Source organism: Euleptes europaea, chromosome 1, assembly GCF_029931775.1.
Source record: "Euleptes europaea isolate rEulEur1 chromosome 1, rEulEur1.hap1, whole genome shotgun sequence".
Taxonomy (NCBI): domain Eukaryota; kingdom Metazoa; phylum Chordata; class Lepidosauria; order Squamata; family Sphaerodactylidae; genus Euleptes; species Euleptes europaea.
In genome coordinates this window covers 1,527,949-1,550,038 of record NC_079312.1, presented here as the reverse complement: position 1 = coordinate 1,550,038, position 22,090 = coordinate 1,527,949, and the positions used below count along the sequence as shown (strand labels likewise).

General features: G+C 47.9%; 1 protein-coding gene and 1 pseudogene across 1 annotated transcript; both read left to right on the top strand.

Moving 5' to 3' along the window:
• Positions 1 to 626: 626 nt before the first annotated feature.
• Positions 627 to 5,935, top strand: LOC130493305 (zinc finger protein 436-like; the record flags this gene model as incomplete). Its single annotated transcript, XM_056867013.1, has 6 exons — positions 627 to 824; positions 1,344 to 1,458; positions 2,475 to 2,545; positions 2,736 to 2,862; positions 4,476 to 4,672; positions 5,066 to 5,935. Coding segments are annotated over exons 1-6 (1,578 nt in total), but the record flags the coding sequence as incomplete, so codon positions are not given.
• A 2,619-nt stretch (positions 5,936 to 8,554) lies between these two features.
• Positions 8,555 to 21,763, top strand: LOC130493304 (gastrula zinc finger protein XlCGF17.1-like; annotated as a pseudogene).
• The last annotated feature ends 327 nt before the right edge of the window (positions 21,764 to 22,090 follow it).

Sequence of the window (22,090 nt, the reverse complement as noted above, 5' to 3'; positions counted from 1 at the left end):
AGAGGAACTCCTTGAGGAATTTGCCGGAAGAGGAACTTAATACTTGAGGGCTGCAAGAAACTCTTGCCTCAGAAGGACTTCAGCCTTTTAATTTTTTAAAAAATTATTTGATTTGATTAGACAGGCCAAAAAAGTAGTGGGGGAGACGAAAAGAAGAAAGGTTCCTTTCCTGTGGGGGTGGGTGGGAAGGGTTTGCTTCTGCACTTCCCAGGAGAACAGGAAGGGCTTCGCAGCACAAGGGAAAAGCCTTACAGCCAGATCCTGGAAGGTTTACTTGGAAGTCAGTCATTGGGGAAACCACTGTGGCTTTGGGTGACATGCCTAGTAGCCATCCAAAGCCCCGAGGATGGATTGATGCAAAGTCAGACACAAGTTTGTAGCATCTTTAAAGAACCTAATGGGCATCTCTAAAAAAGCTTGGTATGTCATATCACAAAATGATATTACAAACCACAAGTGGCACTTCAGTTCTGATCCATCATGTATCTCCATTCTCTTTTGCTTTCCTTCTGAAACGTTGCTATATGTCTCTCCCCGCTTCCCTGCAGGGAGAAGCCGCTCTTCATAGCCAAGTGAGTAAAGGGATCTTTTCACAGTCGGAAGCTACCCAATAGAAGGGGAAAGAGATGGAGGAGCAGGACCCTGAAGGACCTGGGCATGGCAAGAGAGCAAGGAAAGGCCCTCATCCTGTCCAAGCTGGGAATGGCGTTGAATCCTGGGAGAGAGCTGTGCCAGAGATCTGGAATCAGGAGCCCCTGAACTCAGAAGTACATTGTCAACTCTTCCGGCAGTTCCGCTACTGTGAGGCCAATGGGCCCCGAGAGGTTTGCAGCCAGCTCCATGGACTTTGCAACCACTGGCTGAAGCCGGAGAGACACACCAAGAAGCAGATCCTGGACCTGGTGATCCTGGAGCAGTTCCTGACCATCCTGCCCCAGGAAATGCAGCGCTGGGTCAGAGGATGCGGTGCGGAGACCAGTTCCCAAGCAGTGGCCCTGGCTGAAGGTTTCCTCCTGAGTCAGGTAGAGGAGAAGAGGCAGGCAGAACAGGTGAGGGCTTTTCTTTCCAGATATTCCAATTCAAGCAACAATATCTGATCTTATCCTACAACTTCCTTGCCCAATATCTGTCCAAGTGTTAATCATCCATATGGGAGGTTTAACAATCTGCTTCAGCAGTGACTTCTATGGAATTTCTTATCCCTGCAGATAATTCCCCAGGGTTGAAGGAAAACCCTACCAGGTCTGCTGATAGAATGGAGGAGAGTACGGGAGTGGGGACAGGATCCATTCCTTGGTGTCTTCCATTCCATCTTTTATCTGGTTCACTCGCTGCTGTTTCAGAGTTGGGGTCCATCTGTGAAGAAGGAAGCTAAGTTCTGTGAGACGGAAAGGGCTCTGTTGGAGGAAGGGCAGCAGGCCCAGGCCCAGGAGTGTGCCCAAGATGCCCTCTCACATGGTAAGGACTCATTGTGTCTAGATGGGATTGGGGCACCCCGTGAATATGATGGATAGAGTTCTAGTCAAGGGGGGGAAAGCTTCTCCACCCAACTTGGGACACTCAATGTTCACTAATTGTGATGCTCATAAAAGGGGATTATACAATTTCATGGAGGCATTTCCTCGTATTGATTACAAAATTCATATATCACCTTTTTCTATTAGAGAGACTGAAGGTGGCTCAGAAGAAAAGGTAGACAAATCTCAACCGAGCTCTTAATTCTCGCAAAGAAACAGAGATTGTACATTGTGAGCAGAATAGCTCCTAATACCAGTTGGTAGGGGCTGGGAATAGTGGGAGAATCTGTTTTGTGCTCATGTTTAGCTGGGCATCTTGACGGCTGCTACAGAAAAGAGAATGCCAGACAGTTGTCTGGCATGTCCAGCACCTTTCGGGAGGGATTTGTGGCGGATGTGATGTCATGATGATGTTGCCTCTGGCTGAAAACCCAGATGTGACATTACTGGATCAGTAGACGATCCGGACACCCACTGATATTACCCTGAGTTTCCAGATGCACTCAATTCATGTGTGTTTTTTTGGCCAGATGTGACAGCGAGGTGCCATGCAATGTTATTTTCGCCTCCCTCTTTTCTTTCCATCAACCTGGACTCAAGGGCGTGTGAGAGGGCCCAGCTGGTGGGAGAAAACCTGCCTGGGCCTTTGGTCTGATCCAGAAGAGATGCTGCCACGTTTTTGAGCTCCACCATTCCCACGACAGGTTGCTATTATTACAGAAATCTAAAACGTGTCAGCAGAATTTAGAGTGTCCCCCCACCAAGGCTCATTGGTCCCTTGTGCTTCTCTCCTGCCTCTCCCACAACTTAACAGAAAGTGTAACCAATTTTTTTGAGTGTACATAGGGCAAGGTATCACACCTTTGGAATGGGAAGGCATGAAGCATGCTTCACACAAGAAAACAAAACAAAAAGTCAAGGATAATACCCTTTCTTCCACTTTTCTCTCCCTTTCAGGCAGTGAAAAGACAGAGTTGATCCATTCTCTATGTGGAGGTGTGGAAACAGCTGCTGCTCCTCCAGTCCAGGTAGGAGAGATGAGAGTAGGGTAGCCTGGGTCCCCCTGTCTTTTTCTGGGGGGCTTTTCTCCTGCAGCTGTTGTTAAGGGGCCCCAGGCAAGAGGCTCTGAACTCCACTCCTTTTACACATGCCGAACTCTCCAGAGAGTCGCCTCTGCCTTGCATGATCTCTGACGAAGGAATCTGCTTTTTCTTTCAGTCTCCGGTTTCCTTTGAGAAGGTGGCCGTGTATTTCACTGAGGCAGAGTGGGCCCTGCTGGATCCGAACCAAAGAGCTCTCTACAAGGAAGTCATGCTGGAGAACTACAGGAGTGTGGCATCTCTGGGTAAGGTGCCAAAGGTGCAAATTGCTGCCATTAGGATTGGGCTGATGCGTGAATCAAAACATTTAAACAGCAGTATGTTGTTTTGAGGCCTGCCCTGTTACCTGCTCCCTTCTGGGAGCCTCAAAGTGGTGGGGTGGCAGCAAAAGCGATATTCAACATGGCCGGGTAGAGTGACTCGAATGTCCTGGCTGGCCCTGGGGCAACAGAGGCCAGTGTTGTGGCCAACGCACAAGCCACAGAGGGTGTCCTGAGGCCAATGTGGGACTGAGAGGACCTCAGGAAGACCCTGGAAGGGGCCCCATCCTAATTTCTCTGTTGGATTTCTTTTCCTTCCCCATATAAGAATGATCACTTTCTTGTGGTGTAGTTGTTAAGAGGGTGGACTCTAGTCTGGAGAAAGGGAGTTGATTCCCCACTTCTCCACATGAAGCCAGCTGGATAACTTTGGGGCAGTCACAGTTATCTCGAAACTGTGTCAGTTCCACCCACCTCACTAGGTGTCTGTTTTGGGGAGGGGAAAGGAATGTGATTTGTAAACCACTTTGAGACTCTTTAGGTAGAGAAAGGAAGGGTATAAAAACCTTCTCTTCTATTTAATCATCAGTAGCAGAGACTCAAAAGAGGTGCACAGCAAGTCAAATGTCAACAGTGAGGGAAGTATTCTTTGATACTTTAAGGGGGAAAAGTATACATGAGGAAATGGGGAAGGGGGATAGGCAGAATATAAAAACTGCTCACCTGGGGGAGACTGGGTGGGGATAAGGTGTGACCAGCAGTTTGACTGAGTGAGAAAGAAGGTCTGATAAAGGAAATGCACCCCCATTAGTGAGCAGTGCCTGATGAGTGGCTTGGCTTCTTGTGTAGCTGCTGATTGGACATCGTTCTTTATTGCAGAAGCACATGTAGAGGAGACCATTGGGGAATTTCAGGGGTTCTCTTTGGAAAAAACCAAGAATGAAGATTCCAAAGGAAACTTGGGGGAGGGAGATGAACCCCAGAAGCAGGAGGGAAGCCAGGCAGACCAGAGGAGAGATAAGCCCATTCCATCCCAAGGAGGGGGCTTGTGTTAAATCCCAGCCCAAGAAGTAAGGTCAACCAAAACAAGAAGGAACAAAGGCCTTCGTGCTAACTGGATAATCTACTCCAGGGAAATCGTAAATGACAACGAGGCCTTTGGAAAAATCTTCATTAAGAACATGAGTGTTATTTCCAAGAGCCAAATTCCCTCAGGAGAGAAACCATTTGATTGCATGGAATGTGAAAGACCTTCTGTTGGAAATCAGCCCTTACTTCCCATCAAAGAATGCACCCAGGCGAGGAGATGTATAAATTCTTAGATTGCAAACCAAGCCTTTCTGATGCAGCAGGCTTTCATGTCCCTTTAAAGTGTCTGTTAATGTACTCTTCAATGTACAGCAGGGAAAAGCCACTGAAATGTTTTGTTTTGTTTTATATTTTTTTATTTTTATAATATAAAATAAAACAAAACATAATACAAAAAAATAAAATTAAAATAAAACATAAACGTTACAGAAGAGTACATACAAATGTTTTGCATGTGGATGATCAGGCCTCCTAGCGTAGGTGGTAACGGAATCTTTTCATTCCTGCAGGGAATGATCAGTGGAATGAGGGTGATGAGGAAGTGCATCAGGTATTTCTAGATAAAGTGAAGAATGAATATATGAAAGGAAACTTCAGGAATCAAGGCAGATTGAAGAGGCAGAAAGGAAGTCACATGGTCGAGAAGAGGGATAACCCCATTCCCGGCCAAGAACAGGATTTCAGTAAACTCATCCACATGGTGGAGGTGGCATGCAGGTGCCTAGAGTGTGGAATGAACTTCTCAGATCAAGCACAATATGAGATCCATTTGCAAATACACAGTGGAAAGAAGACCCATCAATGCATGGAGTGTGGCAAAAGCTTTCTTCACAGAGCAAAGCTCCTTAGACATCAGAGAACACATAAACCTTATAGCTGCTCAGACTGTGGCAAGAACTTCTCACAAAAATCAGACCTTTTTCAACACCAAAGAATTCATTCTGGAGAGAAGCTATTTATCTTCATGGAGAATGGAAGGATGTACTCTTGTGGAAGAAAGGGTAATGCATTTTTTCGAAAACCTAGTGGGATGAGGGCACATAAATGCTTTCATTGTGGAAAGTACTTCAGATACAGATCACACCTCCTTGTGCACCAAAGAGTACACACAGGGGAGAAACCTTTTGAATTCTCGGAGTGTGGAAAGACATTCAGTTGCAGTGGCCATCTTCAAGGGCATCAAAGAACCCACACAGGGGAGAAACCTTTTGAATGCTCAGTGTGTGGAAAGACATTCAGTCGCAGTGGCAGTCTTCAAAGTCATCTAAGAACCCACACAGGGGAGAAACCTTTTGAATGCTTGGAGTGTGGAAAGAAATTTCGTCAGACTGGTGATCTTAAAATGCATCTAACAACCCACACAGGTGAGAAACCTTTTGAATGCTCAGACTGTGGAAAGAGATTCAGTGAGAGTGGCAGTCTTCGAAGTCATCTAAGAACCCACACAGGTGAGAAACCTTTTGAGTGCTCAGCGTGTGGAAAGAGATTCAGTTGCACTGTCAATCTTCAAAATCATCAAAGAACCCATACGGAGGAGAAATCTTTTGAATGCATAGAGTGTGGAAAGAAATTCAGTGAGAGTGACAGTCTTCAACTACATAAAAGAACCCACGCAGGGAAGAAACCTTATGAATGCTCAGAGTGTGGAAAGAGATTTACTTTCATTGGCAATCTTCAAACTCATCTAAGAACCCACACAGGGGAGAAACCTTTTGAATGTTCAGAGTGTGGAAAGAGATTCAGTTGCAGTGGCCATCTTCAAATGCATCAAAGGACGCACACAGGGGAAAAACCTTTTGAATGCTCAGAGTGTGGAAAGAAATTCAGACAGAGTAGCCATCTTCAAAATCATTTAAGAACCCACACAGGGGAGAAACCTTTTGAATGCTCAGACTGTGGAAAGAGATTCAGTGAGAGTGGCAGCCTTCGAAGTCATCTAAGAACCCACACAGGAGAGAAACCTTTTGAATGCTCAGTGTGTGGAAAGAAATTCAATCGCAGTGGTAATCTTCAAAGGCATCTAAGAACCCACATAGTGGAAAAAACCTTTGAATGCTCAGTGTGAGGCTCCTGCCTCCTCCTCAGTTGAGACACCCCAATTTGATACCGAACCTTTTCTTAGTTTTTTTGAAGTCCACCCCTTTGAAAGCATCATATGTAATGGACAGATCTTTGGGGTAGTTTGAGAGAGAACATCTCCCTGCTATGTCTAGAGCACATTTCTTTCACGGAGACAGGATGTCACTCGGGCTTTTATATTGCCCCCCACCCCCCAGCTCCATGGCCTGTGAACACCCATATCTCTACTTCAAGCGAATTTCATCAAAGCAAAATAAGTCCATTTCCAGTTAATGGGTAATCACCTCTGAGCCATTAAAGCAGCTGTAACAGCCAGTCAACTCAGGCGTGCCCAAAGCTTTGAAAACTTCCCCACCTTGGAATGCAAAACTATGGGATTTTCCCCCATAAAAGGGGGAGCCCAGGTCCATGAACGGGATGTGATAGGTTTCCCCCATTACCTAAATACCCCTGCAACTGCTTTGCAGGAAACCCCCCCCAACTCCATCTTGTTGGACTTTTGCTGATCAGACTGTCCGCAATTCTCAGCTTCTCACTCACCTTGGATGAGGTAACATTGATCTCTTCCCTCTTTATGCTTCCCTCTTCCCCCGGTTCCTTCCCCCCATTTTAATTTCAGTTTTGTATCCAGTACAATTAAAATTGTAATAAATTCATCTTTTTTATAATTTTATTTTTGGGGACCCCCTACTGAGATGACCCTGGTACACACAGATTGGAAGATCCTGCGTTATTCTGGAACTCTTTTAAAGCTCTTTTAAAGCTAATTTCCCCTACTCTGGGTACAGGTTAGGATGACAGATTTATGGTGGAGAGTGCATGGGCAAGTCACAGGTCTTGAAAGCCTAAAGTGCCTGGCCAACAACTTTCTTTAAATTACATGGACACATAAGGAAAATCCCCATGTGGTACCCCATTAACAGTGCATTCCTGAGAGGAATGCCTGCACCGGTCATTGGAGGCAACATGGCTGCGCTGCCTCCAAAGGATGTTTCAGCCCCCTCGAAACCTCCCCGTGGTGTCAAAAATCTGTGCAACCCTTCATAGGGTTGCATGAGAGATACGACACCTAAAAAGGTGGTGTCTCTCACAAAAAATATAAAAGGGGCATACCCGGCCGGAAAGGGCTTCGGAGGCCGCCTAAAGGCAGTTCCTCCCCCAACCCGGCACTGGAACGCCTCAGGAACACCTTCCTGGGGAGGGTGCACAAAAGCGCACCATCTGGACACCAGCTCAAAGCTGTGCCGGCGTCCCTGGGTCACGCTGCCAGAACAGCATGGGGAGGACAGTGTCCGGGCCTCCCCACTGGCATCCGGGCCTTTCTGCATGGCGTAAGTGGAATGGGAGCTGGCAGCCATCCCTCTTATGCCAGCACAGCCCATTTTTCACCTCCTGAGCTCTTTTGCTGACAGACTCAGGAATGCGCTGTTAGTTTATCCCGGGATATTAGTGCTGTATTGTGTGTGACAGAATGTTTGAATTTGGTGTTCAGGGGCAATCGGGCAATTTTGATCACCATTCTATCAGAGTTCTATCTGTTCCCCTAGGGAGTTAATAATGATGATCTTGAGGTGTTTTTGGCCTTGTAAAAGGTCTGTTTGACAGTTCTGGTCTATCCAGCCTTGAGCCTGTTTATAGAAATCTGCTTCCAGACTGCAGTTGCGTCTCAGTTTTAAGAACGGTGAATATGGCAGATTTCTTTTTAGGTGGTGGCCAGCTGAAAATGAGTTGATACCTGTTGGCTTCCTATACATATCAGTCTGTATTTCTTTGTTTGATCTTCTAACCTCTACATCTAAAAAATCAGACCAGATTTATCAAATTGCATTTCAAATGTAATAGTATCATATGTAGTATTGATGTACTGGCCAAAGTGTGGAGTGAGCCAATCCAAATGAGGAATACATCATTCATATACCTTTTGTATAGGACAAAATATTTTCTAAAGATGTTCTCATTCTGAAGAATAGAATTGAAGGTGCTGGGTATGTTTAGCCTGAAGAGGAGAAGACTGAGAAGGGACATGATAACCATCTTCAAGTACTTGAAAGGCTGTCATATAGAGGAGGGTGCTGAGTTGTTTTCTGTTGCCTCAGAAGGTCGGACCAAAACAAATGGGTTGAAATTAAATCAAAGGAATTTCCATCTAGACATTAGGAAGAATTTTCTAACAGAGCGGTTCCTCAGTGGAACAGGCTTCCTTGGGAGGTGGTAAGCTCTCCTTCCCTGGAGGTTTTTAAGAAGAGATTAGATGGCCATCTGTCAGCAATGCTGATTCTGTGACCTTAGGCAGATGATGAGAGGGAGGGCATCTTGGCCATCTTCTGGTCACTAGGGGTGTGGAGGGATAGGAATCAATGGAGAGTTCTCACAATGGAGGGAAGTAAGCGGTGGAGTCCCTCAGGGATCAGCATTGGACGCGGTACTATTTAATTTGTTCATGAATGATCTGGAACTGGGGGTGAGCAGTGTAGTGACCAAGATTGCAGATGACACAAAATTGTTCAGGATGGCGAAAACCAAGCGTGTCTGTGAAGAGCTCCATGAGGATCTCCACAACTTGGGTGAGTGGGCAACAGTGTGGCAAATGAAGTTCAATGTAGGTAAGTGTAAGGTGATGCACGACACTGGAACAAAGAATCCCAACTTGAAGGATAGGCTAATGAGGTCTGAACTTGCTAAGGCTGAGAGGGAAAAAGATCTCAGGGTCATGGTAGGTAGCTCAAAGTAAGTGCCAACCTAGTGTGCTGCAGTGGTGAAAAAGGCAAACTGTATGTTGGGGATTATTAGGAAAGGAACTGAAAATGATATTGAAAAATATTAGTATTATAATGTGTGTGTGTGTGTGAAGTGCTGTCAAGTCGCAGCCGACTTATGGTGACCCCTTTTTGGGGTTTTCATGGCAAGAGACTAACAGAGGTGGTTTGCCAGTGCCTTCCTCTGCACAGCAACCCTGGACTTCCTTGGTGGTCTCCCATCCAAATACTAACCAGGGCTGACCCTGCTTAGCTTCTGAGATCTGATGAGATCAGGCTAGCCTGGGCCATCCAGGTCAGGGCATAATATTATAATGGCCCTGCATAAATCGATGGTGTGGCGTCATTTGGAATATTTTGTATAGTTCTGGTCCCGGCATCTTAAAAAGGACATCTTAAGAGCTGGAAAAATACGGTAAGAAAAGATGATTGGGGAGTTGGAGCACCTTCCCTGAGAAGAAAAGGGTGAAGAGTCTTGGGATTCACAATTTAGAAAAGAGACCACTAAGGGGTGATATGATAGAGGCTTATAAAATTATGCATGGGATGGAGAGAGTTGACAAAGAGACAGTTTTCTCCCTCTCCCAAAATACAAGAATTTAAGGGCATCCAATGAAGCTGATGGGCAGAGAAAAGGAAATAATTATTTACACAGCAAATGATTAAAATGTGGCATTTGCCACCAGAGGATGTAGTGATGTTCCCCAGGCACAGACTGCTTTAAAAGGGGATTAGATAAATTCGTCTAGGACAGTTGTATCAGTGGCTCCTAGCCATGGTGGCTAAAGGGAACCTCCACATCCAGAAGCAGTCAACCTCTGAATCCCATTGGCAGGAGTTAATGTCATGGAAAGGCCTCGGCCTCTGTGTCCTGTTGTTGGCCCCCCAGAGGAACTGTTTGGCCTCTGTGTGAGATAGGATGCTGGACTAGATAGTCCCTCACTGGTCTGATCCAGCAGGGCTTTTCTGATGTTCTTTTATTTTGCTATGGCAAGGCCATCTCCGCCACCCTCCCCACACCGATCAGGCCACAAGCAGAGATCAGGTGCCATGCCTGGAAGGCCCAGTAGAACAAATGCCTCCAAATGACCACTCAAGCAAGCAAGTCACTCGAACACATGAAGCTTCCTTATGCCGCATCAGACCCTTGGTCCATCAAGGTCAGTATTGTCTCCTAAGACTGGCCGTGGTTCTCCAGGGTCTCAGGTTAGAGGTCTTTCATATCACCCCCTATGTGATCCTTTTCCAGGGATTGAACATGGGACTTTCTGCAAGCCAAGCAGATTCTCTCCCACTGAGGCAAAGCCCCTCCCAAGCCACAAACATCAGGAAAGGCAGGAAATCCACTGGGGCACTAACCCCAGAGGAGAAATCCCTCTCTAGGAGAGATGAGAGGAAAACCCTGAGCCAAGTCATAGAGAGGAAGGAGATCTTCGTGAGTTCAAAGTTCAGATAACCTAAGATGGACTGACTGACTGACTAAAGGGCTTAGGTTGTTCTAGTGGTGAAATGACACCCTCAGGTCATAACGATGTCTATAATTTTGTACTCTGGTGATGCTCAGAGGGTAGCTGAAAGGGTTGCAAGACAAGTGGCTGAAAAACCAGTTTACAGTGGCTCTGATTTCAGACGGAAAACTGGCAGTGGGCGGACTCCTCTGGATTGCAATTGTCTGCCAGCCTATCAGACAACTGACTCTTCTTGCGAGAATGCAGTGTTCATGGGAACCAGAGGATTCTGGAAGTTGGGAACCCTGGCATTTCCCAGCTGGTCAGGACAGGGATAAAAGAACAGCAAATTTGTGAGAGGAAAAGAAGGATTCGAGCTTTTTCTCCTCGCTAACCATTGGAAAAAGGAAAGTGAATTCTGGAGAGTCATTCACCTCTTTTAGGATTCACTAATCCTGGGTCTGCCACTCCTGGATTTTGTCTAAAGAAGCATTCTCTTTGTTCCATGTGGGGAACTTCATTTCCACGCACATGGGGATCTGATTTGGATCAGGACCATAGCAGACAAGGAGCCTTAAGCCTACCTCCAGTTTGCATGATCCAGTGCAGATCAGTGTAAGCCAGTGTAGTGTAATGGTTAAGAGTGTTGGACTAGTATGTGAAGGCCCCAGGTTCAAATCCCCACTCAGGCCATGAAATGCTTGTTGGGTGACCTTGGGCCAGTCACAACTCTCAGCCTAACCCACCTCACAGGGTTGTTGTGAGGATAAAATGGAGGAGAGGGGAATGATACAAGCTTTTTGTATCCCCACTGGGGAGAAAGGCAGGGGTATAAATGAATTGAGTAAACAAATATCTGAAATGGCCCCAAGTGACTCTTTTCCAAATCCTGATTGGGACGTTTGGAAATCAAGTTCCAAGAACACAAAACCCAGAACAAATCTATCACCGGACCGGGGACAGCCCTGGAAACCAGGCATTGTGTAGTGAGGTCCTTGCATAGTTTCTGGAACCAGGATGAAGAGGGATCCAGGGGACAAGGGTTGGCCTTCGTGGATACCAAGATCTTGTCAATAGTGTTAATAGTGGAAGCTGAATTCAAGTAACCCCTAAAGCGACCAGGCGTCCCCCTCGAACTCTCTCGTGTCTCACCTCTATTTCCAACCAGTCTCCGAATCAGGATCCCAATCAGACCATCTCTGGCTGAGTCTAACGTGGAGGGGGGGGGGGGGGGCTTCTCATTGCTTGGGAGAAAATAAAAGCCCCCAAACAGAAAGGGGCCTCCAAGAAGCCCGATGACTCTGTGCCTGGGAACAGGTGGGCTGGATCCTGCTTGGGGAGGGGCTTCCAGGGAGGGGGGAAGAGAGAAGGGGCCACATCTCCTCTTGCCAGAGGTCGTTCAAGGCTGGGGGGGGGGAGTCTGCCCCTTCTCCCAAATGTCTCTGGTCTCCTCCAGCAATCCCTTCTCAGTCTCTCCCGGTTCCCTCCTCCCCGCCCCTCGCCTCCCCCAGCACATGCAAAGCCCCTTTTGCAGAGAGGGGGGTGGGGGTTTGCAACTCCGAGGGGGAGGCGATATTTTGGTGGGCGGCCACAGGAACTGCGGCCAGAGAGTCTAAAATCCTAGAGAGGCCACCCTTCCTGTCTTACTGTGGCCAGAGAGTCTAAAATCCTAGAGAGGCCACCCTTCCTGTCTTACTGCGGCCAGAGAGTCTAAAATCCTAGAGAGGCCACCCTTCCTGTCTTACTGTGGCCAGAGAGTCTAAAATCCTAGAGGGGCCACCCTTCCTGTCTTACTGCGGCCAGAGAGTCTAAAATCCTAGAGAGGCCACCCTTCCTGTCTTGGCCGGAGTCCGCCCGTGGGAAAGCGGCCTTTGTTGTTCCGGCGCTTGGAAAAGCAGCAGCAGCAGCAGCTCCTTCCCAGTGAGTCGAGGGGGATCCCGAGGCTGGGTTGTGGGGACCTCGAGGGTGGGAGATCGGGGGTGGGTGGGAAATGCAAGGGAGGTCCGAGGGGGGCCATGATCGGAGAGAGGGAGAATCCCCACCCACCCACAAGTCTTGGGGGGGGGGGGCTGCTCCACCTGGCTCTCTTGTTTTCTCCCATTTCTCTGCAGAAGGCTTGGCGGGGGGGGGAGATGCAGCCCCTTCCCTGCACGGCGGCGGCCTCGCGTGTGATTCAGATTTGCAAGGCGGGCGGGCGGAAGGGGGGCGGGGGGCGGGTTGTGAGTCACGGAAAAGCAGGGTGAGGAGGGGGCTGCAATGGAGGGGGGGCGGGGAGTGTTGGGAGCCAGACCCCCGGCAGGTTCTCTCCAAGGCAAGGGGCTGCTTGGAGAGAAGGAACGGAGGAAGTAGTAACCAAATTATAATCTATACTCTTTTGTACTTTTTGGTACTTTTGTACTTTGTTTTTCTTTTAATAGTATTTGTTTGTTTAGATTTATGTGTTATTTTATGAAAATACAAAAAAGTTTTTTTAAAAAAGAGAAGGAACGCAGGGAATAAACGACTCCTGGCGTGTCACGTGTTGGGAAACGAGGCGCGTTCAGACGGGGCCGGGTCTGCAGAGGACATCCGTGTTCATTCCGGAGGGCAAAAGCCCCAGCAGAGAGCAAAGAGGTCGGAGGGGACCAGGCGAGGCTCTCGAGGAGGGAAGTGATGCCCAAGGGGGGGGGAACTCCCAATCCCACCCCTGCAGGGGAGACGTCAGAGTGTTTGAATCTTGGACCCCATGAGGATAAAAACCAGTTTGTTTCCTGGCTTGGATTGGGGCGGGGGGAGGGCAGACAACCCCCCTGGAGTGGTAAAAGGGAGAGGGAGTCCACAGTCCCAGAGAGGGACATGAGCGCGGGGGGGGGGGTCCTGCTCCCTCTGTACAGAAGGAAGGTTGGGGATTTTGAGGCTGGGGGTGACATCTGGTGAGCTGAAAGGGACTTTTTTTGGGGGGGAGGGGAGAAATGTCAGGCCAGGGCCTGCTATTCAAGACCCAAAGCGCAGAGAAAGGAAGGGGGGAGCAGTGAAGTCCCCAAAGAAAGAAGAGCTGGGGAATCCCCCCCCCCCAAAAAAGAAGATGTGAATAGGAAAGGGATCTTCTAACCACTTTAGACTGGAGCCGGAGCTTATGTGTCAAGGTTCAGGAGGGGCAGGAGATGGGGGGGGGGAGATACCTCCTCCTCCTGCCTCTGCTTCTTGGCCCCAGCAGGCCTTTCCTCCCTTCCTTCCTCACACATCAGGATTGCAAGAAATGCAGCTATCCCTTTGGCTCATTGAGAAAATGATGAGGGAGAGCCCCCCTCCACTCTGTGTTGTCCTTCTCCCTATATAAACCCTGATCCTCTTGAGATGCAGGCTGCTTTTCTACTCCCCCTTAGTGTGTGCAAAGGAGGGGTTCCCTGCAGGCTCCCCAGGATTTTGAACCAGAGAGGCAGGCTCTATTCAGGGTCAGCAGTGCCATGTGCTGGATGGAAGAAGAGAGAGAAGGCCCCCATCCAGCACTCCTAGGAGACGCCTTACCTCTCCCACCCTGATCTAGCCACAGTGATCCATGCAACGGTCACCTCTACGCTAGACTATTGTAACTCGCTCTATGCAGGGCTGCACTTGGGACTGATCAGGAGGCTCCAGCTGGTGCAAAATGTGGCAGCAAGGCTCCTTTCTGGGGCATCGCTGCGAGAGCACATAACTCCAGTGCTGAAACAACAGCACTGGCTCCAGCTGGAGCATCGGATCAGGTTCAAGGTGCTGGTTTTAACCTTTAAAGCCTTATACGGTCTGGAACCATTGTACCTTGGACCGTATAAGGCAGGGGTGGGGAACCTTTTTCCTGCCAAGGGCCATTTGCACATTTATGACATCATTCAGGGGCCATACCAGGTGTAGATCTCCCGGTGGGGGGGAGAGGCTAGGGCTGCCAGGTCTCCAGCCACCACCTGGAGGTTGGCAAACCCAGGGGAGGCCACACAGAAGGCCTGCAGGGCGCCCCCGCTCCCCCCTCCCAGGCGGGAGAAAGAGTGAGAGAAAGGAGAAGGAGTGACAGAAAAAGAGGAAGAGAGAAAAGACTCCCCACACACACACACACCCATGCACACCGGCCCCACACCGGGCCCCAGTCTCCATGCCCTCCCCCCCAGAGTCCACAAAAGCCCCCCCCCCGAAGCCCAATCGGCTCCCGCATGCATGCTCTGCCGCCGGGCGCCACCTGCCTCTTTCCACCCCCCACCTTGCTGCAAATGTAAGTGTCACATTGTGGGATCCTTTTGTCAAAGATATGAAATCCCTTAGTTCTTATATTGAAAAAAACACATTTCTTTGATATCCCTCTTGGAATTAAATAGAAGTTACATTTGGCTGGGGGTGACCTTGGAGTTGAGTGGAGGGCGGGCATGGGGAGACTCAATTCCTCACCCTCCCCAGAAAAGCCCTTTCCTCCTGCCCCACCTTCTGATCTTCAGGTATAATCCATGATATAAGAGGTGCACTTTCTTGGACTCCCAACCTGAAAATAGTCATTTTTATAACCTTGAAAGCCTCTGAACAGAGAAGGCGGCCAAGCCTAGATGCTGTGCTTGCCACTCTAGGGGGAAAAGTGACCTCCAGAAACTCCCAATAAGAGGGTTGCTGAGTTCCAGATGGGGCCTGGAGTTCTCATGGAATTAGAGCAGCTAATTTTCAGACCCCAGAAATCAATTTACCCGGAGGTGGAACATTAGGATATACACCATAGAAACTGCAGTCCCCTCAAGGCTCTGTTCCAAAAACTCCAGGAATCCCCTGAGCAGGAGTTGATGACCTTCTCCGATAAGGCAGAATCACAAAGGAGTAACGGGGAGAGGTCTCGTGGGCATGTTGTTTAGCGTAACATGGAAGATGTTACAGGAACGCGGATATTCAGTGCAGTCCTGAAATCCCTTTCCTGGGAGTAAGCCCTATTGAATAGGAGGATTAGGGATGGACTTATTTCGGATTTCCTCAGGTGAGCTTGCTTTAGTTTTCTTCTCCTCCTCCCCACTCCACTGTCCCATTCCCTGAGATGGCTGAACCGCATGGATACCCTGGGAGTGCAACCCTGTACGGAGTTACTCCACAGCAGCCCCATTGAGCTCCTTGGGCATCTCTGATGGCGCCCTGGCTTAAGTCCATTCCACCCTCTCCAGGTCTGGGCACTGCTTCTGATGGGAAAGACAGGAAGCTTTTAAAAATTTCTCTGCAGCACCAAAATGGTTGAACTGATTTGAGCTGTTTGCTAGAGAGGCCACAAAAATAGTGGGGGAACTAAAAGAGTAAAGGCTCCTTTCCTGTGGAAGGGTTTGCTTGTGCATTTTCCAAGAGAACAGGAAGGCTTCACAACACAAGGAAAAAGTCTTGCTACCAGATCCTGGAAGGTTTACTTGGAAGTAAGTAATTGGGGGAGACCAATGACTTACTTGGGGGAGACATGCCTAGTAGCCATCCAAAGCCCCGAGGACGGATTGAAGCAAAGTAATCAGAAACAAGTTTGTAGTGTCTTTAAAGAGCCAGAGACAGTAAACTTTCCAGAAGAACCTAACCGGCATATCTAAAAAGCTTGGTATAATATAACGAAATATTACAAACCACAAGTGGCATTTTGGTTCTGATCCATCATGTGTCTCCATTCTTTTTAGTTTTCCTTCTGGAATTTTCCCATCTCACCCCCCACCCCCGGGCAGGGAGAATCTTCACAGCCAAGTGAATAAAGATCTTTTCACAGTTGGAGGTGACCCAATATAACGGGAAAGAGATGGAGGAGCAGGACCCAGAAGGACCTGGACCTGGTAAGGGAGCAAGGAAAGGCCCCCATCCTGTCCAAGCTGAGAGCGGCGTTGAATCCTGGGAGAGAGCTGTGACAGAGACTTGGGATCAGGAGCCCCTGAACTCAGAAGTACATTGTCGATGCTTCCGGCAGTTCCGCTACTGTGAGGCCAGTGGGCCACGAGAGGTTTGCAGCCAGCTCCATGGACTTTGCAAACAATGGCTGAAGCCAGAGACACACACCAAGAAGCAGATCCTGGACCTGGTGATCCTGGAGCAGTTCCTGACCATCCTGCCCCAGGAAATGCAGCGCTGGGTCAGAGAATGCGGGCCTGAGACCAGTTCCCAAGCGGTGGCCTTGGCCGAAGGTTTCCTCCTGAGTCAGGCAGAGGAGAAGAGGCAGGCAGAACAGGTGAGGGCTTTTCTTTCCAGGTATTCCAATTCAAGCAACGATATCCAACCTTCTCCTAAATCTTCCCTGCTCAATATTTGTCCAAGTGTTAATCATCCAAATGGGAGATTTAACAACATGCTTCAGCAGTCACTTCTTTTAGGGAATTTCTTATCCTTCCAGGTAATTCCACAAGGTGAGGAAAACCCTACCAGGTCCACTGGCAAAAAGGATCAGAGTCTGGGAGTGAGGCAGAATCCATTCCTTGTCTTCCATTCCATCTGTTACCCATCTCCCTCACTACTGTTTCAGAGGTGGGATCCAACCGTGAAGATGGAAGCTATGTTTTGTGAGACAGAAAGAGCTCCGTCGGAGGAAGGACAGCGTGCTCAGCCCCAGGAGTGTGCCCAAGATGCCCTCTCACATGGTAAGGACTCATTGTGCCTGGATGGGATTGGGGCATCTGGTGAATTTGATGGGTCGAGTGTTTTGGTCAGGAAAAATATAGAAAAGGTTCTCCACTCAACTTGTGGCACACAATGTTCACTAATTGTGGTGCCAGTAAAAGGGGATTAGACAAATTCATGGAGGCAGTTTCTCACATTGATTACAATCTTCATAGTCCACCTTTCTCCATTAGAGGGAATCGAGGTGGCTCAGAAGAAAAGGTAAACAATCATAGAATCATAGAGTTGGACCACCAGGGTCACCTAGTCCAGCCCCCTACACAATGGAGGAAATTCACAACTACCTCCTCCCCACACCCCCAGTGACCTCTACTCCATGCCCAGAAGATGACCAAGATGCCCTCCCTCTCTTTATCTGCCTAAGCTCAAATCTCGGCCGAGTTCTTCAATCCTGCGAGTAAACGAAGGCAGCACATTCTGGGCAGCATAGCTCTGAAAGCCAGTTGCTAGGGGCCAGTAATAGTGGGGAAATGTGTTTTGTGCTCTTGCTTAGCGGGCATCAGCAGGAAATAGAATGCTGTACTAGGTGTACCAGGCTGTGGTCTGGCATGCCCAGCAGCTTTGAGGAAAGGTTGAGGCAGATGAGAGGTCACACTGATGTTTCATCTGGCCGAAAACCTGGTCAGTAGATGCTCTGGACACTCACTGATAATACCCTGAGTTTCCAGATGCTCTCAATTCACGTCTGTTTTTTTTTTGGCCAGATGTGCAGGTGAGTTGCCATCATTTTCACCTCCCTGCTTGGAGTCAAGGGCATGTGCGAGGGCCCAGCCAGTTGGAGAATACCATGCCTGGGCCTTTGGTCTGATTCAGGAGAGATGTTGTCAGGTTTTTGAGCTCCAAAGTTTTGAGTATCACGGAAGTCTGAAATGTGTCAGCAGCTTTTCGTGCTCCCAGGAGGCTCATTGATTCCTTGTGCTTCCCGTCCACGTCTCCCACAACTTACTACAAAGTGTTACCTTTTTTTTGAGTGTATATAGGGCAAGGTTTCACACCCTTGGAACAGGGAGGCATGAAGCATGCTTCACACAAGAAAACAAAACAAGAAGTTGAGGCTAATACCCTTTCTGCCACTTTTCTCTCCCTTGCAGGCAGTGAAGAGAAAGTGTTGATCTGTCCTCTTTCTAGAGGTGTGGAAACAGCTGCTGCACCCCCAGTTCAGGTAGGGGAGATAAGCGGGGGGCAGTCTTGAACCCCGCTCCTTTCTCAGGGGGTCTTTTCTCCTGCAGTTGTTGTTAAGGGGCCCAGGCAAGAGGCTCTGAACACCACTACTTTTACCCATGCTGAGCTCTCCATCCTGAACCTTTCCAAAACACTCCTTCCAGAATGTTGCCTCTGACTGGCATGGTATCTGACAAAGGAATCTTCTTTTTCTTTCAGTCTTCAGTTTCCTTTGAGGAGGTGGCCGTGTATTTCACTGAGGCAGAGTGGGCCCTGCTGGATCCGAACCAAAGAGCTCTCTACAGGGAAGTCATGCTGGAGAACTACGGGAGCGTGGCCTCTCTGGGTAAGCACCTTTGATACGTGCCAAAGGTGCAAATTGCTGCCATTAGGGGGGCCCATCCTAATTTCTCCATTGCCTACCATTACAACACGCTTGTTGTAATTGGGATTACTGTCACCCTCTCTGACTCTGGAATGGATCCACACACACCCCTTACACTGGTTGGGATTACAGGCTTTAATTTTGACCAGGTGTCCATTCTTCCAGAAAAAAAGTTTCCTCTTCCTTCCATTTCCTTTCCTTGCCCATATAAGAACCATCTCTGTATCTGTCTGTCTGTCTTCCTGTGGAGAGCCAGCTTGGTGTAGTGGCTGAGAGTGGAAGGCTCTAGTCTGGAGAAAAGGATTTGATTGCCCACTCTTCCACATGAAGCCTGCTGGCTGACCTTGGGCTGGTCACTGTTCTCTCAGAATTCTCTCAGCCTCACCTACCTCACAAGGTTCTTGTTGTGGAGAGGGGAAAGGAGTTTGATTTGGAAGCAGCTTTAAGACTCTTTAGGGTAGAGAAAAGCACGGCATAAAAGCCTTTTCTTCTTTTCTACTTAATAATCAATAGCAGAAAATCAAAAGTGCTGCATAACAAGTCAAATGTGAACAGTGGGGGAATGATTGTTTGCCACTTTAAGGGGGGAAAGTACATATGAGGAGTAGGGGGAGGGGTGGAATAGGCAGAATATAAAAACCGCTCACCTGGGAGGTCTGGCTGGAATTAAGGTGTGACGAGCATTCCGGGGGGAGGGGATTTCTGATAAAGAAAATGCACACCCATTAATGAACAGTGCCTGATGGTTGGCTTGCCTTCTTCATAGCTGCTGACTGGGCCTCTTTCTTTATTCCAGCAGCACATGTAGAGGAGACAGTTGGGGGGTTGCAGGGGTTCTCTTTGGAAAATGAAGACTCCAAAGGAAATGTCAGGGATGGAGGTGGAGCACAGCAGCAGCAGGGAATCCACACCGAAAAGAGGAGGGATGAACTCATTCAGTCCCAAGGAGGGGGCTTCTGTGAAATCCAACTCCAAGAAGAATGGTCACCCAAAACAAGAAGGAATAAAGACCTCTGTGCTAACTGGAGCATCTGCTCCAGGGAAAATGAAAGTGTGGCCTTTGGAAAGACCTTTAGTAAGTACATGACTGTTCTGAGTACGTGGTTTCTCTACTGAAGGAATTTGCCTGTTGGAAATAAGAAGCAAATTCCTTCAGTAGAGAAACCATATGATGCGTGGAATGCAGAAAGACCTTCAGTCAAAAATCAGCCCTTCATACCAAAGAATTCATTCAGGTGAGGAGTTGTATAAAATTGTTAGACTGCAAACCAAGCCTTTCTGATGCAGCAGAATTTCATGTCCCTTAAAGTGTATATTAACGTACCCTTGGTTGTACTGCAGAAAAAAGCCACTGAAATGTTTTGCGTGTGGATGATCAGACCTTGCATGGATGCTAATGGGATCTGTCTTTTCATTCCAGCAGAGGATGATCAGGGGAATCAGGAAGTGCACCAGCTCTTGACAGATAAAGTAAGGGAGGAAGATTTGAAAGGAAACTTCAGGAATCAAGGCGGAAGTCAAATTGCTAAGAAGAGGGATAAACCCATTTGTGGCCTAGGGTGGGATTTCAGTGAACTAATGCACATGGATGAGGAGGCATATAAGTGCTTCGAATGTGCAATGAACTTCTCAGATCAAACCCAATATGAGATCCATTTGCAAATCCACAATGGAGAGAAGACCTATCAATTCTTAGAGTTTGACAAGAGCTTTCTTTCCAGTTCAGACCTCTTTAGGCATCAAAGAACACATAAAGAAGAAAAACCTTACAGTTGCTCAGACAGTGACAAGTGCAGCTCACAGAAAACAGAACTTTTTCAACACCAAAGGATTAATTCTGGAGAGAAGTCACTTATCTGCATGGAAAGTGGAAGGATGTTCTCTTGTGGAAGAAAGGGCAATGCTCTTTTCCCAAACCATAGTATAATGGGGGCATATAAATGCTTTTGGTGTGGAAAGTACTTCAAATACAGATCAAAGCTTCTTCTGCACCAAAGAATACACACAGGAGAGAAACCTATTCAGTGCTCAGAGTGTGGAAAGAGATTCAGTGAGAGTGGCAGTCTTCAAAGGCATCTAAGAACCCACACAGGGGAGAAACCTTTTGGATGCTCACAGTGTGGAAATAGATTTAGCTGCAGTGGCATTCTTCAAAGGCATCTAAGTACCCACACAGGGGAGAAACCTTTTGAATGCTCACAGTGTGGAAAGAGATTCAGTCGCAATGGCACTCTTCAAGAGCATCAAAAGACCCACACGGGAGAAATTTTTTGAATGCTCAGTGTGTAGAAAGAGATTCAGTCGCAGTGCCGATCTTCAACAGCATCAAAGAACGCACACAGGGGAGAAACCTTTTGAATGCTCAGAGTGTGGAAAGAGATTTATTCGCAGTGGACATCTTCAACAGCATATAAGAACCCACACAGGGGAGAAACCTTTTGAATGCTCAGTGTGTGGAAAGAGATTCAGTCGCAGTGGCCATCTTCAAGGGCATCAAAGAACCCACACAGGGGAGAAACCTTTTGAATGCTCCGAGTGTAGAAAGAGATTCAGTCGCAGTGGTGATCTTCAACAGCATCAAAGAACCCACACGGGGGAGAAACCTTTTGAATGCTCAGAGTGTGGAAAGAGATTCCGTCGTAGTGGACATCTTCAAAATCATCAAATAACGCACACAGGGGAGAAACCTTTTGAATGCTCAGAGTGTGGAAAAAGATTCAATCGCAGTGGACATCTTCAAAGGCATCTAAGATCCCACACAGGGGAGAATTTTTCTGAATTCTCAGAGTATGGAAAGAGATTCAGCAACAGTTGCAATCTTCAACTGCATCAAAGAACCCACACAGAGGAGAAACCTTTTGAATGTTCAGTGTGGAAAGAGATTCAGTAACGGTAGACATCTTCAAAGGCATCTAAGATCCCATACAGGGGAGAAACCTTTTGAATGCTCAGAATGTGGAAAGAGGTTCAGTGAAAGTGGCACTCTTCAATGTCATCTAAGATCCCACACAAAGGAGGAAATTTCACAGAGGAGTGTGGAAAAAGATTCAATCATCGTAGCAATCTGGCATGGCATCTAAGAACCCACACAAAGGAAAAACTGTTTTGAATGCTCAGTGTAAGGCCCTTGTCACCTCCACAGTTGAGACACCCCAGTTTGATACCCATGTTCTCTCCCCTTTAAAGTATAAAGTGCAATGGGTGGATCTTGGGATAGGTTTGAGAGAGTGAATCTCCCTGCCATGTTCAAACAAAAATCAATTTCCTCATCCAGTCCTTGAGATGACAAAGTTTCCACTGGAAAAATTCAGAAGATTTCTCTCCTTTGCAGCTGTTTGGAGAATTGAACGGAAGATGTCTGTGCTTGTCCTCTGATCCAGAAGTGCAAGTCCTTATCAGAGTGATGGAAGGTCACAAAGTGCTGAACGAGGGGAGCAGAAAGTTTCCCTGTGGGAGACCAAGCCCTATGAGGAAAGGCTGAGGGAGTGGAGAATGTTTAGTCTGCAGAAGAGGAGGGGAGGGAAGACCTGATAGCTCTCTATAAGTATTTGAAGGGCTGTCATTTAGAGAAGGGCAGGGAGCTGTTGCTGTTGGCAGCAGAGGATAGGATTCACCATAATGGGTTTTAATTATGGGCAAAAAGGAACTGGCTGAATATTAGGGGGATTTTTTTC